The 17,660-nt window shown below is 41.4% G+C and overlaps 1 protein-coding gene across 2 annotated transcripts; it reads right to left on the bottom strand.

The window, feature by feature from the left end:
* Window positions 1-2,998: 2,998 nt before the first annotated feature.
* LOC111154689 (PDLIM1 interacting kinase 1 like) lies at window positions 2,999-15,869 on the bottom strand. Of its 2 annotated transcripts, none has more exons than XM_022514525.1 (3): window positions 13,668-15,869; window positions 10,965-11,266; window positions 2,999-5,207 (listed from the first exon to the last, which is right to left on the bottom strand). In XM_022514525.1, exons 1-3 carry the CDS (start codon window positions 13,912-13,914, stop codon window positions 4,467-4,469), a joined length of 1,290 nt encoding a protein of 429 aa, XP_022370233.1. In that variant the 5' UTR covers window positions 13,915-15,869; the 3' UTR covers window positions 2,999-4,466. The 2 variants fall into 2 exon arrangements, with proteins under 2 accessions (XP_022370233.1, XP_022370234.1); XM_022514526.1 differs by lacking the exon at window positions 13,668-15,869 and adding an exon at window positions 13,170-13,250.
* Between the last annotated feature and the right edge of the window lie 1,791 nt (window positions 15,870-17,660).

Genomic DNA, 17,660 nt, shown 5'->3' on the forward strand with positions numbered 1-17,660 from the left:
AATTAATCACTAAATAGAAAGCCAGATTTGCCTGTCTACAAAGGCTATGCCAGGACAAGGTGGCAGTCAGAAGCAGCCACAATTCCTGATGCCTACTTTCCTATTTGTCACTAGAGCACATGTAGCATTAATGTTTTCTGTCTCCCATCTTTCCCTCTGCTGCTCCTTTGGACCACTACGTGCACTGTGTCTTCAGTACTTTGTTTATTCTGAAGAAGGCATCTATAATAAAAGCTATACAAGAAAAAAAGCAGGCCAGCTGACTTTATAGAAAGGAAACCATGCTTTCAAGTTATAGCTTGAAATAATACCTCTTCCTGGCACGTTTACCATATTTCATTCTGAATCTGGGATAAATCTTCATCTTTTTTTTTTTTTTTTAAGATTTTATTTATTTATTTCACAGAGAGAGATCACAAGTAGGCAGAGAGGCAGGCAGAGAGAGAGAGAGAGGAGGAAGCAGGCTCTCCGCTGAACAGAGAGCCCGACATGGGACTCGATCCCAGGACCCTGAGATCATGACCCGAGCTGAAGGCAGAGGCTTAACCCACTGAGCCACCCAGGTGCCCGATAAATCTTCATCTTAATGAGACAGAAGGGTTAATGAAAAAAATCATTTATTTTAGGCAACACAAGTTCTTCTGACAAAAACAGCAAGAGAGTAAGCATTAAAACTGGAGAACTTGAGAGACGCCTGGGTGGCAGTTAAGCATCTGCCTTCAGCTCAGGTCATGATCCCAGAGTCCTAGGATTTAGTCTCGCATCAGGCTCCTGGCTCAGCAGGGAGCTTCTCCCTCTGACTGCCGCTCCCCCTGCTTGTGTGCTCTCTCTCTGACATAAATAAATAAATTCTTAAAATAAAATTGGAGAACTTGAAATGCTGAAGGAAATTCCTATATTTCAATAATCTTTTCCTCAGCAATAGCTTCTATTACAGAAAGTTTCACTTAATAAGGCTGAATGAAAATGACATTGTTTCAAATTTTATACCCCGTTTTATGTTCATGAAGTAAAACAGTACAGAACTAGACAGAGCCACCAAATCAACAATATAAAATTTTCAGGGTAGTTTTTTTTTGTTGTTGAAACTCACTTTATTTAAAAAAAAAAAACAGTCATGAACAATAAATTACAATCATTTCCCCCTTTTATAAATTCTTCATAAAATATATTTGACAATTTTAAAAGAAAATCTCAAAAGTTGCTTTCATTTTTGAAGTGCTGATGACTTATTTTTTGACCATTTTGTCATGCTGGTGAATTATTTTGTAGCTGCTACAATAGTTTGATTGATAAACATTTTACAATTAAAAACAACAACAACAACAACAAAGAGGAAAAAACAGACCAGCAGAAGAACTATTCAGTGTGCTATTTATATGACACTTAACACTTACTTCATCGTAATGACAAAGTATCCCTTAGCACCAAAAATCTACAGGAACCCCGTCTTTCTAAGTGACAACTAGTGCAAAATAACATTCTAGGAACTAACTGTACAACCCCATATTTTAACTGGCCACAGCTGCCTATAAGCTTATTTGAAATATTTGGTCTTTTCTTCAATTAAGACAAATTTCATAAAACACTATAAACCATGGCAAGAGACTCTGAGGAATAATTTTTTATTGAGTACCTATTATGGGCAAGGCACTGTGCACAAATTTTTGCTTTCATTTTTCCTCTAGCAAATAAATATCCAGGAATTTCCAAGTATCATCAACCTTCTTTTATTTCTTACTCCTGGCTGGAAAAGGCCTGTGGCTATAGGCCATTTTTTTAAACTGTCATTTTACCAACGGACCTTTAGTGCTGAGCTCACAGTAGGTACTGAATAAATACCTCCTGATTGAAAAAAAACAAAGACAAAGAATTTACTATCCTTTTGCTTGGTATCATAGACTATTTTAGAATATAAGGACTTGAGAAAATTCCAAGAGAAACTTCCTGGTCACCTCATACCTTTGCTGCCAGTGAAAGAAAGAATTCACTTCACAGGTGAAATCTTTCAAAATAAATGATAATCATTAGCTATTTTATTTTATTTTTTTTTTTAAGATTTTATTTATTTGTCAGAGAGAGAGAGCAAGAGTGAGCACAGGCAGATAGAATGGCAGGCAGAGGCAGAGGGAGAAACAGGCTCCCTGCTGAGCAAGGAGCCCGATGTGGGACTTGATCCCAGGACGCTGGGATCATGACCTGAGCCGAAGGCAGCCGCTTAACCAACTGAGCCACCCAGGCATCCCTCATTAGCTATTTTAAATGAGGCAAGACCAAAAACTATGTACTTAGGAAACCAGGGCTCCAAGCACATAGATATTTGAAGAGCAAACGAAGCACTGGCCCACTACCACCGAACCACCATGAATCTCTGCGGAAGTGCCATTTACTGATGCAACATGATGATTCTTCCCACTTCCAGTAACTCAATCCCCTTGGCCAGATCTGTGTTACAGTAATTTGGAGATCCACAGGGTCAATTATCAGGAGGTTCCAGTGTATTTCCACCTCTCATTTCCAAAAAAATCTTGTATTTATTAGCTTGAAGTGATGTTCAAAGTATATGATTTTTTTAATTTTAAAAGGTTTTATTTAAGAAAAAAATAGAAGGTTTTATCTCAGTAAAACCTTTCATTCCAAATTTTAAACTTCCAGGCCAATGAATGCAGAATTCAGAAATTTTACATACTCTAATTCTTTGTGCTTTTTCACCTTCTCAAGTTCTCAAATATATTTTAAGTAAGGAAAAATATGATGATAGCAAAATTCCAAAAGTTATGGAAGTTTGAAAAAGCTGAGGAGGAGACACACTGGGTGTCAACTATGCTTTAATTAAAAAACAAACAAGCAAACAAAAAAACTCAGAAAAAAAAAGCTGAGGAGACTATGCAACTATTAATAATTTTGGTATTCATATATATATATATATATATATATATATATATATATATATTTTTTTTTTTTTTTTTACTTTGACCAAAGATTCTAGTGCTTTATAAAGACTAACCTAGATACAATGGCCTTAAAGTCTATCTAACCTTAAAGGCTAATATTCTGTTTCAGCAAAACTTTCTTAGATTTTAATTATCTGCACTTATAGGAAAACAAATTGGAGACAACCATCTAGGGTTAAAAATCAAACTAACTTCAATTAGAGTAACAGTCTATTGGTTTTTGACATAGACCATACCAAGTGATTGTATAAAATCGGTAACTTGCAAGTTTCTACTTGAAAGATATAGAGGATGCCGCAGTATTTCATCCATTTACCACGCTGTATAGGTATCATCTCCCACTTCAGAAAAAGGTGATCAACATTTAACACAACCATATCACTATCATTACTGTGTTAAATTAGGCAAGAGAAAACAGCATTAGTGCCAAAACGAAAGGAATTCCAGTGATTAAACAAGAGACCATATCAGGACAGGCAATGTGAGGGTAGAGCTCATTTGATTTCTTCAACTTTATGCTGAGGCTTAGACAGTCTTGAAATCAAAACTTACTATATCAAGTAGTAGAGTTCATATATTGCAAAGTTTTCAGAAACAGAGGAATCCTGTGTTCAGATTTGTACCAGATTGCAGATGCTCAAGTGCAGACATGTTCCAGTGCAATGGTTTAATTGGTTAATTGAATGCTTGGTTACCTAAAGAAGGTACGACTGAATCATCAAGGTCCTTTCCAACCTGCTACCACATGATTGCATGGCTACTTCAACTCCTGCAGCTATAGGGCACTGGAGAGCTCAAACATACTTCAGCAGCTTTGGATCACTTAATTTTATGCTTAATCGGATAACTTTAGACCCTCCAAAATGATGCCTTAAAAAAAGCCGTATAATATTACAAAAATAAAAAGTGTAGTATGATTTCATTAGAGGGAGGGGCAGGGGAGGAAGATGAGAGAAGGTTCTTTTATTTTTCATCACTGATTTCACCAGCAAATCTCAAAAACCCAAACCTACATCAAATAATTTAAACAGAAGTGGCATTTTCTTCATATGGAATGCAAAATGCACACATTCACATACTTACATATACATAAATATATACATATATGTTTCCTTTACAAAGCTTCAAAGGTTGCATTGCCAGCATGCAAACCTCTTCTTCCATGGAAATTCCTAATACTGACAAGGAATGTCTAAAATACTTGAGACTTATTTCCAGAGAACTGGACTTTCTTCTCTTCTTGGCTCTTAAGAGAATTTTCCTGCCAAACTTCTACCAATGATCATTTTTAAAAATGTACACCCACATTGGTAATACACATTTAAAACATACTAACAAAATGGCCAGCTTGGACTTAAGAAAAACGAGGAAAAAAAACATCCCACAATAAAATCTAAACCCTTAAAAGGTGGAGTTTAGCTTTTTATATTCTTTTCAGCCACATTATGTTGTTGCATCACTGTTAAAACATAAGCAGCATATCATCCAAGATATTTGCAAACAATGTATGTGTCACGTTTCCCAGCTGCTATCTTTAAATGCAATTTGTACTAATCTGAGTTCTAGTTCAAAAGCATCTGGACGATCCTGAGGGTTTGCAGCCAGCATTTCTTTAATCAGTTGTTTCATCCGCCCATTCATAGACTTTTTCTTCACAGGAATGAGAAGTTCCATTTTGGGATTTTCCAGAAGCGCCTCTCCAACAGGCACAATCTCAGTTCCTTGTTTTACATAACTCCCCAGGAGTTCCTTCTTTGTCTCTGTGTCTATGAATGTGATCCTTTCCAGCATTGCCCAGATGATAATTCCCAGAGCGAAGATGTCAGCTTTTGCTGTGTAATGTCCCTCCCACACTTCAGGAGCCATGTAGAAATCTGTTCCACAGGCTGTGGAAAGGAAACACTTGTTTACACTGACAGGTTCTTCTGGATTCTGCCCAGAGGCTGAACAAACTTTACTGAGACCAAAATCAGCCACTTTTAGTGTGGGTTCCAAGTCACTGGTATCCAACCTGCTTTGTGAAATCAGGATGTTATCAGGCTTAAGATCTCGGTGGATGATCTGGTTTTTATGCAAGAAAGCCAGAGCACTGCTCAGTTGAAGCATAAAGCTGGTGTTAGTTTTACGATTGGGTTTCCTGGACAATAGATACTCATTCATATCTCCACCGTCACAAAAATCCATCACAAACCACAAGTAATAGGCGCTTCTGGGATCAAAGGCAATTTCTCCTTTTAATGAAGTCTCTACAAGCTACAAGAGGGGGAAAAACAGATTACAGTCATCTGCACAGTTTATACAATTCAGCTACAGAGAAAGAATAACTAACTGATTAATAAGTTGGACTCCCAATTTTAAGTGGAAATTTCATGAATGTTTTATTTGGTCAATGCTCTCATATGCGCATTTTATTTTAAATTTCAGTACTTCAAACTGCCCCTAATGAATACATACCAAATCTCTAAGTCAGGAGGTAAAAAGTTATTTTAAAATAGCTTTAGGGGGCGCCTGGGTGGCTCAGTAGGTTAAAGTCTCTGCCTTTGGCTCAGGTCATGATCCTGGGGTCCTGGGATTGAGCCCTGCATTGGGCTCTCTGCTCAGCAGGGAGCCTGCTTTCCCGTGTCTCTCTCTGCCTGCCACTCTGCCTACTTGTGATCTCTCTGTCGAATAAATAAATAAAATCTTAAAAAAAAAAAAAAAAAAAAAAAAGCTTTAGGGGCACCTAGCTGGCTCAGTTGGGAAAGCATGGGATTCCTGATCTCAGAGTCATGAGTTTAAGTCCTACATTGGGCATAAAGCTTACTAAGTCATAAACAAACAAACGTTTTATTTTTAAAAGTATCCAACTGGCTATACATTTTCTGCATGAGTTAATGGACCTGAACTTTACCTACCTACACAAGAGCTTCATAAAAAAATTGACATTTCAGCAGCTAGTAGACCTGGGAGATTGCCAGCTGAGGTATAAACAGCAATTAGGAAGTTCTATTCAATTAAACTGCCTGAAATATGTTTCTTGTTCATTGGACATACACTATTAACATTATACAATCTGTAAAATTAGAAGAGAAATGATCAGGAACACTAGTTGTTAGGGAAATAAAGCCTTGGGGTGCCTGAGGGGCTCAGTCGTTAAGCGTCCACCTTTGGCTCTGGTCATGATCCCAGGGTCCTGGGATCGAGCCCTGCATTGGGCTCTCTGAAAAGCCTGCTTTTCCCTCTCCCACTCCCCTTGCTTGTGTTGTGTTCCCTCTGTTGCTGTCTCTCCCTCTGTCAAATAAATAAATAAAATCTTTAAAAAAAAAAAAAAAAAAAGGAGGGATGCCTGGGTGGCTCAGTTGGTTAAGCAGCTGCCTTCGGCTCAGGTCATGATCCCAGCATCCTGGGATCGAGTCCCATATCAGGCTCCTTGCTGCCACTCTGCCTGCCTGTGCACTTGCTCGCTCTCTCTCTCTCTCTCTGACAAATAAATAAATAAATAAAATCTTAAAAAAAAAAAAAGGAAAGAAAAAAAAAGGAAATCAAGCCTTCCTGTAGTCACTGATAAAAATAAAGACTGCCATTATTACTTCATAAACTTCTACAGGCAGAATGCAAATATACTGTCTATCTCTATCACTATATGGCTTCTAAAAACCAATTAATAAAAAAACATATTTACATTTTGATATAAAAATTCAAATATGAGTTTGTATATTTCTTTTTTTTTTTAAGATTTTTTTATTCATTTGAGAGACAGTGAGAGAGAGAGAATGAGCTGGGAGAATGGCTGAGGGAGAGGGAGAAGCAGACTACCCGCTGAGCAGGGAGCCCCATGTGGGGCTTGGTCCCAGTACTCCAGAATCTGAGCCAAAGGCAGATGCTTAACCAAATGAACCAAATGAACCACCCAGGCACCTCAGGGTTTGTATATTTCTTTGCTACAAGCTGAAAACCTAGAATAAGTTGCTATTCTATTTTATTTTATTTTTTTTAAGATTTTATTTATTTGACAGAGAGAGATCACAAGTAGGCAGAGAGGCAGGCAGAGAGAGAGGAAGGGAAGCAGGCTTCCTGCTGAGCAGAGAGCCCGATGCGGGACTCGATCTCAGGACCCTGAGACCACGACCTGAGCCGAAGGCAGCGGCTTAACCCACTGAGCCACCCAGGCGCCCAAGTTGCTATTTTATTTGTTATCATTATCAAATTATAATTCTATGACCTGAAATTCAAGAATATTGATTACTTCACCGAATATGAACTACCATTCTAAAATATAGCATACAATACTTTTTGAAAGCATTTGTCCCATGGTGCCTTTTCAGACCCACTGAATAGAAACTCAGTAGGGAAGCTGAAGAGTTGTTGAAGAATGAACTGCAAGTTCACATTTAAGTCTACTAGTACTTCCTCTTGTCATTTGGAGGGCAGAAGCAAAGAACACCTTTCACACCATCTCCCCCAATGGCAAACAGCTGTAATTGCAACCGTCTGCATATGTCTTCTGCGTGCATTTTCTTTGTTGCGTGTTGGCCAGTGAGCCAGAAAATGAAAGACTAGAAAGGTACAGATCACACAATTATTTACCAGGTGCACTGTTACTAAATATGCTGAGATTAAAGATCAGTGCCATTACTCTTACTTCATTTTCTCTCTTCTTCTGTCTTACTCTCAAAAGCAAACTTCTAAATAACTTTGAGCAACGCAAAGTCCCAGCATTCAAAGAATGGTTTAGAGTAAGGTGAGACAGTAAATATTTTAGGCTTGACAAGTCACATAAGGTTTCTGTACCATATTCTTCTTTCTTTCCCTTAAACAACTCTTTAAAAATGTCAAAACTATTTTTAGCATCTGGGCCATATAAAAAATTGCCTGAGGGCTATAGTTTGAGGGCTGCTGGTTGAGAGAGCCCAACCCACTTATTTCCATGTGTAAAGGATGTAAAGTCATTGGTTCTCTTGCCTAAAGTCCTTCAACAGTTTCCCTGTTCTCTTAGGATACAGTCTAAGGTCTTGAACATGGGCTGTGGGATCCTTTGACCCTGCTGACCTTTCTAGTTTCATGTAAAACAACTCTGCTGGCATAGTACAGTCTTACTATATTCTTTCAATTCTTAGAATGCTTTGTACTTTTTGCTTCAAAACATCTGTATGTACAGTTCTTTCTGACTGGCAAGTTTTCTCACTCACATGGCTAACTCCTCTTTACCCTTAAGTTTTCAGTTGAAACAACTCATAATTCCTGAAACCTAGGTTATGTCAGGTTCTCTCTCATATGCTCTTATATCATTCTGTATCTCTCATTCATGACACTGATTACAAGTTATACAGACTGGCACCAAGTTCCTATGTTGAGAATGTATCCTCTGTTAATTAATTTGCTTTACATTTTCTTCTAGCTAAATTTTTTAGCTATTACGAACTGACTTAATCATTCAGAACAAGGAAAATATCTAGAAAAACATGGAGAAAAACAAAAACTTGTGTAGAGAATGGAGAAAGCCATGCATAGGGACTCTGTGGTCATGCTACAGATTTAACTGTTTTTACCAGATGTAAATTTAGAGAAGGCACTTGCTAAGTGTGTTGATCAATGTCTTGTTAATAAATCCACAGAAAAGACAATTTTAATAGAGCTTTTAACAGAGCTACCTATTACTGAGTACTTCCTATGTGCCAAGTATTTTACTGTATCATTTCTAATTTTGACAACTTCCATGGAAGGTAAAATTATTATTACTATTTTACATCTGAAGATACAGAAGCTGGAAGAGATGAGTTATTTAGCCAAGATCATAGAGCTAGCAAAAGTGCCACAAGTCAAACACAGGCCTATCAGCCTTTATTTATTTAATTTATAATATTTTTAAAAATAGTTTTTATTTATTTGACAGAGATCACAAGTAGGCAGAGAGGCAGGCAGAGGTGGGGTGGGGGAAGCTGGCTCCCTGCTGAGCAGACAGCGGATGCGGGGCTTGATCCCAGGACACTGGGATCATGACCTGAGCCAAAGGCAGAGGCTTTAACCCACTGCACTACCCAGGCACCCCCCCATCAGCCTTTAAAAGATAAAAGGGAGTACTAAATAAAAAGGTGTTTTAGATTAAAAAAAAAAAATCATTGAGTCAAGGCTGGAAGTACTTTACATCTTATTATTTTTATTATTTTTTTAAGTAATCTCTATACCTAACATGGGGCTCAAACTTACAACCCCAAGATCAAGAGTCACATGCTCTACTGACTGAGCCGGCCGGGTGCCCCAATACTTTACATCTTAAAGGCTTGAATGACCACCTAATACTATAAAGGTTGCTTGATCTGGACTCAAGGATACCATTAGCACTAAGTCATATATTTAAATGTCTTTGTATTTGTAGATCAGTTCAATGGCAAAGTTCATCAAAGTTCTATCCACTTTTAAGAGGGAGCATGGTAAGAATGTTTCTAGTATTTTCTATCAGTGCAACTTACATACTAAGCACTTTTAGAAAAGTAAACAATAAATGGAATAGAGGCGAAATAGTTGTGCTTTACAGTTACTGTCTTAAGAGGTAAAACTTCAGGATAGAGCATGAGAAACTGCAATATAAATTAGGTTCTCAAGATTGATATTTGTTCACCATATAATGAAAGTTGCAAGTTTCTAATTAAACAGATCAATGTTTGTTTTCTTTGTTGTTCCTGGTCCAAAAGTTTTTGTTGTTTTAAAATCATACTTCTGTACCCTGATGGTTGAAATTCTGAATTTAGACATACTCATGGGAAGTTGTTTCCTCTTCCAAGAATGACTGGATTTAAATTTTTCTCTGGCCTTTAACTAGCTATGTCTTAAGTATCTTTTCTCTTTAGCAAATACAGGCCTACTAGAGATTTTGATCTATACTAGAAGCCAGCCAACCAACCAACCAAATAAATAAACAAACAAATAAACCTTTTCTGTTTTCCTATGTTAATGCTTTCCCCAGGTCTACAAAAAAAGTAATTTGAAGGCAAGAGTAATTTGGAAGTTAAAGGGACACAAGTTTTAGTGGTCAGATGGTCTCCTACATTCAGTTACCAATCCTGCCACTTGCTGGGTATGTGACTTGGATAAATTCATTATTTATTCTAAGCCTCAATTTCTTCATTTGTATAATGATAATAGTACTACCCTCACAGGATTGTTCTGAGCAACTGCCTTTAAAACACTTTGAACACATAGTGTGGAACTGAGTTGGAACCCAAATGTTAGCTATTAGCACTATTAATAACATTCAAGCGCTATGCAACATACTTCATGAAAAATAACTAGAGTTGCATGGTTAAGAAACCACACAACCCTCTAAAACAGCAAATGCTTATATTCGAATCAGTGATTTATAAAGAAATGCCCAATTACCTATATGGGTGCTGCTATTGATTGTGGAGTTTTTCCTTTTCTTCTGGATTTAGTTCCCAAAAACTTGATTTCAAATAAGTGAACTTATCAGACTCTAATCTTGATCACTTTTCTAGCTCCTATGTTGCCCCATTCCCATGCAGACTGGCAAGTACCATGGCATAACAGGTGGCTTATGTTATTTTTAGGTATTTCCATCACAGGTTTAAATAAAACCCTGTTTTGGGACGCCTGGGTGGCTCAGTTGGTTAAGCAGCTGCCTTCGGCTCAGGTCATGATCCCAGCGTCCTGGGATCGAGTCCCACATCGGGCTCCTTGCTCTGCAGGGAGCCTGCTTCTCCCTCTGCCTCTGCCTGCCATTCTGTCTGCCTGTGCTCGCTCTCTCTCCCTCTCTCTGACAAATAAATAAATAAAAATCTTTAAAAAAAAAAAAAAAAAGAAAGAAAAAATCTATTTAAAAAAAAAATAAATAAAAAAATAAATAAAACCCTGTTTTAAAGCAAACATCTATTCAGTTCTTGGCAGACCCTTATCTACTCCTAACTATATAAACACCTGCATTTAAAAGTAGAAGCTCATCTGACTCGTTTATTCCTCTTCTTGCTGACCAATACTAAATTCAAGTTATATCTATTCCTATTCAACCACACGTACCTGTAAATAAAGGGAAGAATTAGAGCCGTGGGACATTTTTTGCACCATCCCATCTTTTTGTAGGATGCATTCCTCCAAGTGAATCACATTTGGATGTTGGCTCTTGATACTGCTTAGTGCCCAGAACTCACGCAGGGCTAGTTCAACATTTTCAGGTGCATGGCATCGAATTTTCTTCACCGCCACCCGTGCAGAGGTCTTTCTGATGACTGCTTCATACACAACACCGTAACTGCCTCGGCCTACCTCCCGTATTAGATCGTACTTTGGCTGGCTACTCACCATCTTCAAGGTCAAAGTTTCTGGAAAAATCAACAAAGTGCTCTGTTGAAATTAAGTATACTTACTGGCTTGTATACCTTTTTATGTATGATTTAATTATCTGTCTCACTGTTTGCAGTGCTTGAAAGATATTTGCTATAACTTGGGCAAATCTAAATATTTGAATAGTAATAATAAAGCAGCTAACCCTTTGGTAGTACTTACCATGTATCAGGATCTGTTCCAAGCACTTCATAATATTAAATTCATTTAATCCTCACAACAATATTATGAAATAGATACTATTATGGTCATTTTATAGATAAGAAAACGAAAGCACAGAGAGTTTAAGCAACATGCCTAAGGTAAAAGAGCTATTGGTGGACCTGGGTTTTGAAACCAGGCCATCTGCCTCTGACATTCATAACCATAACCATTACACTACACTGCCTCCCATACAAACTGCTTCAAAATATTACTGTTAAAAACAAACCAGAAAATTCATCATTCTTATTTACTGGTCATGAAAAAAGAAACTCCAGCGTCTCCTTAAAGCTGACATACACAAAGTTCATAAAAATGTCAAAACAAAAACAAAAAACAGCTGGCTTGTGCTTAGGGACTGAAAGTAGACTAGATTACATAGAGAATTCAAAATGTGGGTTTTTTTTTAAAGTAAACAAACTGTGTATGTCCCTATTTTAATTTTGTTTATGTTATTTCCTCATTTCTTGCAAAATAAATGAAAATAAACTCTGTGGAGAAAAATGGTCCTCTAAAAATAAAGCAAGCTACTTAGAATGTTGTTACCTTTCTGTTGTTAAATGTAAACAACACCTATCTAGATGTAGGCCATTTTTGCCACTAAAAACTGTCCTCTGACAGTGTTCTTTCAAGTTCAACTTGATAAATCATTTAAAGGCAGAGGCCCTACACAGAGGATGCTCATGAGTTGAATCAAGAAAGTCTAAAGTGTGCCACCTCATTCTCCGAAGAATGTTAAGAATCTAATGAGCTTCAGAACAAATTCTTATTTGTGGATTGCTACAATGGGCAAGAGATTGTGCAATCTTTCGAATGCACAGTTTAGGGGGAACAAGAGGCTACTGACTCTTGAGCCTGAAAAATTGGGTACAGCTACTTTAAGTCCATAGGATAGATTTAGTAAAGAAAATGAAAGCTTCTGAGATTACTTCTTAGTCCCACTTCCTCTAACTGGAACCCCCCTTCACATTCCTACTGTATTCCTAGTGTCTGATACCCTGCCACGGAATCCTGGCTCCAGGTCCACAGCAGACACTCTTTCCTGCTCTCCGTGGATCGCCAGTTACTATCTACCTCAAAGTGGCTCCTGTCTTGCAAGCTGTCCCACACCCGCACACGACAGAGCACCCGCGTAAGGCAGAGGGAGGGCGTTTATGAAATCCCTGGCTGCAAACCCAAGCGACCGGCCAGCACTTCCCGGGCCCTAGCGCCCGCCCCGCTGAGCCAGCGCCAGGCGGCCGGCGGGCCAGGCCACACACCTGCCCGGCCCGGGAAGGACCAGTCCTGGGCAGAGGTGTCGTCCGACGCGGCCGCTCAGCGCCCCGCTCATTGGCCGAGTATCAGGCCCTCCCCCTCCCCCTCCCCGGCGGCGTCCAGACGAAACCCGGAGGGGATCCTCCCGAGGCCCTTCACCCCGAGGAGCCAGTCCCGCGGCTGTCCCAGATCCTCGGGGGTGGCGGATGAGGCCCGGGCCCTGGGGAGGAGACCAGGGACAGAAGAGGAGGCCGCAGCTGGGGCCGGTGGCCTGAGGGGTGCGGGCCGGAGGCCTGAGGAGCGCGGGGCCTTCCCTAGCATGACTCCGCTGACAGGTCTGTGACAGGCCTCCCGGGGAAGGAGGTGCATGCAAGGCCTTCGGCTCTGCAGAAGGGCCTCAGTGCCAGGTCTGAGGGCCATATTTACCTCAGGGTAGCCGCCGCCGCTTCTCCCTCTCACGGGCTCTGCAGGCCGCCATTATCGGGCAGCTCGCGCCTCAGCCTCCGCGGCCTCCAGTCAGAGACCGGCGCGCGCCCCCGTGGTGCGCGCGGACACACCCCCTTACGCCGCGCGGCCCCGCCCCCCTCCGGCTTTCCGTAGCGCGAGCCGGGACGCCGAGCGCCTCCTTATTGGGCGCGCTCCTCGCCCTCCGCTAGCCTCCTCCCTCTCCCGTGGTTCGCAGTAGCCGGGAGTCGCCGAAGGTGTGCGCGCTCTGGAGCGCACCACTAGTGCCCCTCCCCGCAGGGGTGGCCGGGCCCCGGAACGGGGAGGCCGCTGCCCGCCAGAGCTCGGTCACCGTCCAGCCGCAGCGGGCGCCCACGGCCCGCGGGCTCCGGGGACGGTCTGCGGCAGCAGGTCCGGGCCTGGGGGTGCGCGCGCCCGGCGCGGCCTCCCCGTTCCCTCCCCGCCCCCCTTCCCACCTACCGAGCTGCGGGCAGGTGTGCGGGGGTCGCTGGGGCGGAACGCCTGATGCATCTTCTTCCGATCGGGCTTGGGGTGCCTGCGGGACGCGGAGCTTTTCGGCTAGTCCGCGGGAGGCGCGGTCCGAGCTGGGGGGCCTGGCGTCCGCCCAGCCGGGTGGGAGGCTGCACCTTTTGTCAGAGTCACTGAGCCATGTTTGCGGACGGTGCAGTTGCCCAGGCGGCGTCGGCGCGGGACTGGGTGCGATCATCTGGGAGGACGCCGTCCCCTGCCCCGCCGGCGCGGTGGTATCTCCCTTAAAGAAGCCGGCACCTCATTGTTCCTGGGCCGCCGCGGCCGGGAGTCGGGGGCGCCCTGCCCGGCGCCGGGAGGAAGGCGCGGCGGCTCTCGCACCTGGCCGCTGCCGCCCGCGCAGTCCCTGCGGGGCGGTGGCCCCAGCGGGGAGTCGGGATCCAGCCCGCGCGAGGTCCGAGGCGGCCGGGGCCGGGATGGACCGCGAAGGCAGCCCTTCTCTTGGGGCGAGACGGACAGCGGTGTGTCAGATTCCGGCATTCAGTCGCCTGACAGCCAGCCCGGGACTGTCAGTGACTCAGAGACTCGGACCAGCCCATTATTCAGTTAGTTGCACGGATCAGTAAGCATCCGCCAGAAACGTCCGTCCCTTCTTCACCAATTTATTCTGCAGCTACTATTTGTCAACAAAGCGGTTCCTGCTCCCATTGCTGCAGTAAGCACGATGTGCAAAGAATCCCTGTTGGGGCTCTCGAGGATCAACCACTTACCCAGTTTATTTGCAGTCCTCTATTTATGGACCTTCTCCTCAGAGTCTGAGCCTGGGTTAGGTGTTTAAATTAGCTTTTCTAATCCTGACCAAATCCCAAAGGGTATAGGCTTTATTGCTAACCTTGTTTTTACAGGTGAGAAAACAGACCTCTGCCTTATTTGTGCAAAAGTTGTGTAGTTTGGGGTGTGTGTGTGTACCTGCCTTGAATACTTACTCTCCTAGTACAACTCCTCTGCCAAAAACCCGACAGCACCCTGCTCTATAATCCGTTCAGACTTTTGTTCTGAGTGCCATCCCCCAGTCTTCAGCTCTCTGCTGGGGATACTGACGCCCGCCAAGGCTTAGTTTCTGCTCTTGAAATTAGAGAGAAGCTATAGATGGTCTTAATACCTGTGTGGGTAATCCATCTGAATCCGGAGAGGAGTATCTCTTTTGGTTAGAAGAGCCTTTTCCTTTTGTTTGTCTCAGTCATTAAATATAGGAATCCCTCCTCTGACCGCAGAACTGAGACTTGAAATCCAACTCTGTAACCCCAAAGACAGGCTGACTAAAGATTGTAATGGGTTCAGGTCCTATACAGCCTGAAGCTTAAAAAATTGGGGGTGTTTTCTTTAGGAAAAAGATTGCAGATTGACCCCATGAACACACCGTTGGGGCCTTGGGAAGTGTCTGTGTAAGGGAGCGCCTCAAGCTTAAGCTTCATTAGCTCCAGGGTAAATCTTCCCTGGCTTATTACATTTACATCATTGTTTGTTTGCCCATAGGACTTCTACTAGACTGAGAATTCCTTGGGACAGGAACCTTGTCTATGATTCATCTCTGAAGCCTCCTCTATCTGTTATGGTACTAAGATACACCCAAGGGTGGCATTGTCCTACATTGCTTATGGGAAGGCAAAATGATGTAACTCATTAAGAAAATCTGGCAACACATAGCCACTCTATGTATCTATGTACTATTTCACCCAGGAATCCTAGGTCAAATCCTGAACTTCTAGGAATCAATCCTAGTGATAAATATTGACAAAAATACAAAAAGCTGTATGCACAAGTTATTCATTATGGCACTTTCATAGTAAAACATTGGAAACTGCTCACATGTCAAAGAACTGGCTGAATAAATTATAGTACAGGCACAAGAGAGTATGTAAGCAACCATACAAAGATATGTGGAAGACTTCTTACATACCTAATAAACATGCCAATCTGGAGAGATGTCCATATATAGTTTTAAGTGAAATAAGTGAGGTGCGTAGTAGTGTTTATATCACCCAGTAGCAGGATGATATAAAGGAACATTAATTGCTTATGTTTAAAAGTTAAACAGTAGAAGAATAAACTTCAGTCTTCTAAAAATGGTTCCCTTTGTGGGATGGAGAGGATAGAGATGTAAATGAGACTTCTGTGAATGTACCTTATTATACAGTGACTCTTTTGGAAACTTGTAAATGTTTTGCATATTTATAAAACAAAGTTCAGTAAAAAGAATAAAACATTCCATAAAAACAAATGGAAACAAATGTGCCATCTGTGTGTCAGGTTGGTGGTGTAACTACATATAGAAAATCATTTCAGTTGGCTTTATAAGTATTTTTTTAAAAGATTTTATTTATTTATTTGACAGACAGAGGTCACAAGTAGGCAGAGAAGCAGGCAGAGAGAGAGAGAGAGAGAGGAAGGGAAGCAGGCTCCCTGCTGAGCAGTGGGAAGCCTGCTTCTCCCTCTATCCCCTGCTCATGCTCGCTCTCACTATATATCTCTCTCTCAAATAAATAAATAAAATCTTAAAAACAAAGCAAAAACCAAGTTTAGGATGGGGCACCTGGGTGGCAAAGTTTTTAAGCATCTGACTCTTGGTGTCAGCTCAGATCATGATCTCATCATGGTCTTGAGATAAACTCCTGCATCAGGCCCTGCATTCGGCGGCCAGTCTGCTTAAGACTCTCTGTCTCCCTCTACCGCCACCCCCTCATGCCCTCTCTCTCAAATAAATAAATAAATCTTAAAAAAAAATTAAATAAGCCTAGGATAATTTTATATATGGGTTAGAGAGCAGAATGAATGAAGTATGTATTTTCCTCTTAAAACTGTGTTTTTGGGGTGCCTGGGTGGCTCAGTGGGTTAAAACCTCTGCCTTCGGCTCAGGTCATGATCCCAGGGTCCTGGGATCGAGCCCTGCATTGGGCTCTCTGCTCAGCAGAGAGCCTGCCTCCTCCTCTCTCTCTGCCTGCTTCTCTGCCTACTTGTGATCTCCGTCTGTCAAATAAATAAATAAAAAATCTTTAAACAAAACAAAACTGTGTTTTCTACTTTCTGCTAAAAAGGCCTAGAAATAATCACCAATCCAGTAGTAATGAACACCCCTAAAGCACAGATTTGGTCTCTAAACACCATTTTCCAGTTTAAAAAAAATTAAAAATTAAGCAAATAAAAATAAAAATAAAAATAAATAAATCAAGGCTCCTTTGATAAATGGCTGGTTCCAGATCTGGAACAGGAAAGATGATGTTGGGTTGTCTTGTACCCAGAAGCCATGAAACTATCAAGGACTATTGGGAGTCATGTATACCGAGAAGTCATGTATACTGAGAACCAATACAAAGGACCCTACTGGTCTAAGATAGAACACTTTGAGCATTAAAAGAAAAATAATGACTGGGGCGCCTGGGTGGCTCAGTGGGTTAAGCCTATGCCTTCGGCTCAGGTCACGGTCTCAGGGTCCTGGGATCAAGCCCTGCAATGGGCTCTCTGCTCAGCGGGGAGCCTGCATCCCCCTCTCTCTCTGCCTGCCTCTCTGCCTACTTGTGATCTCTGTCAAATAAATAAATAAAATCTTTAGGAAAAAAAAAAATAATGACTTCCATTGATCATAACACATAAAATATACAAAACCCATTAATAATGATACTTAAGGCAAACAACACATTTGTTATCAATGGAGTTTTATAGGGAATCAATTAATTACTCTGAACGTTGATGTAGAGAAATAAACACTTTTCTGGTCATTCCTTGATTAGTTATATTGCATGTAACCAAAGGGTAGCTAAGAAAAAGTTATTTTTTGTAGAAGAATTCTAACTAATAAATGCAAAAGAAATGGTAGGATGGTAGGATTAGAAAAACACGATCTTGCAAACCTTAATGAAGAATGAGTGTAGGCAACAAACATAAAACAATGCTAAAACAATTAGATGAAAGGTGTTGGGGAACTTT

Source organism: Enhydra lutris, unplaced genomic scaffold (assembly GCF_002288905.1).
Source record: "Enhydra lutris kenyoni isolate GAN:26980312 unplaced genomic scaffold, ASM228890v2 scaffoldscaffold38, whole genome shotgun sequence".
Taxonomy (NCBI): domain Eukaryota; kingdom Metazoa; phylum Chordata; class Mammalia; order Carnivora; family Mustelidae; genus Enhydra; species Enhydra lutris.

What these genes read in the sequence shown, in the direction of transcription:
- LOC111154689 (XM_022514525.1), bottom strand. Translation starts at nt 13,914, where the DNA reads ATGATCGCACCCAGTCCCGCGCCGACGCCGCCTGGGCAACTGCACCGT. An exon ending in GCACACCTGCCCGCAGCTCG is followed by an intron (nt 11,267 to 13,667) that starts GTAGGTGGGAAG and finishes TGATTTTTCCAG; the next exon opens with AAACTTTGACCTTGAAGATG. An exon ending in ATTCTTCCCTTTATTTACAG is followed by an intron (nt 5,208 to 10,964) that starts GTACGTGTGGTT and finishes CCCCTCTTGTAG; the next exon opens with CTTGTAGAGACTTCATTAAA.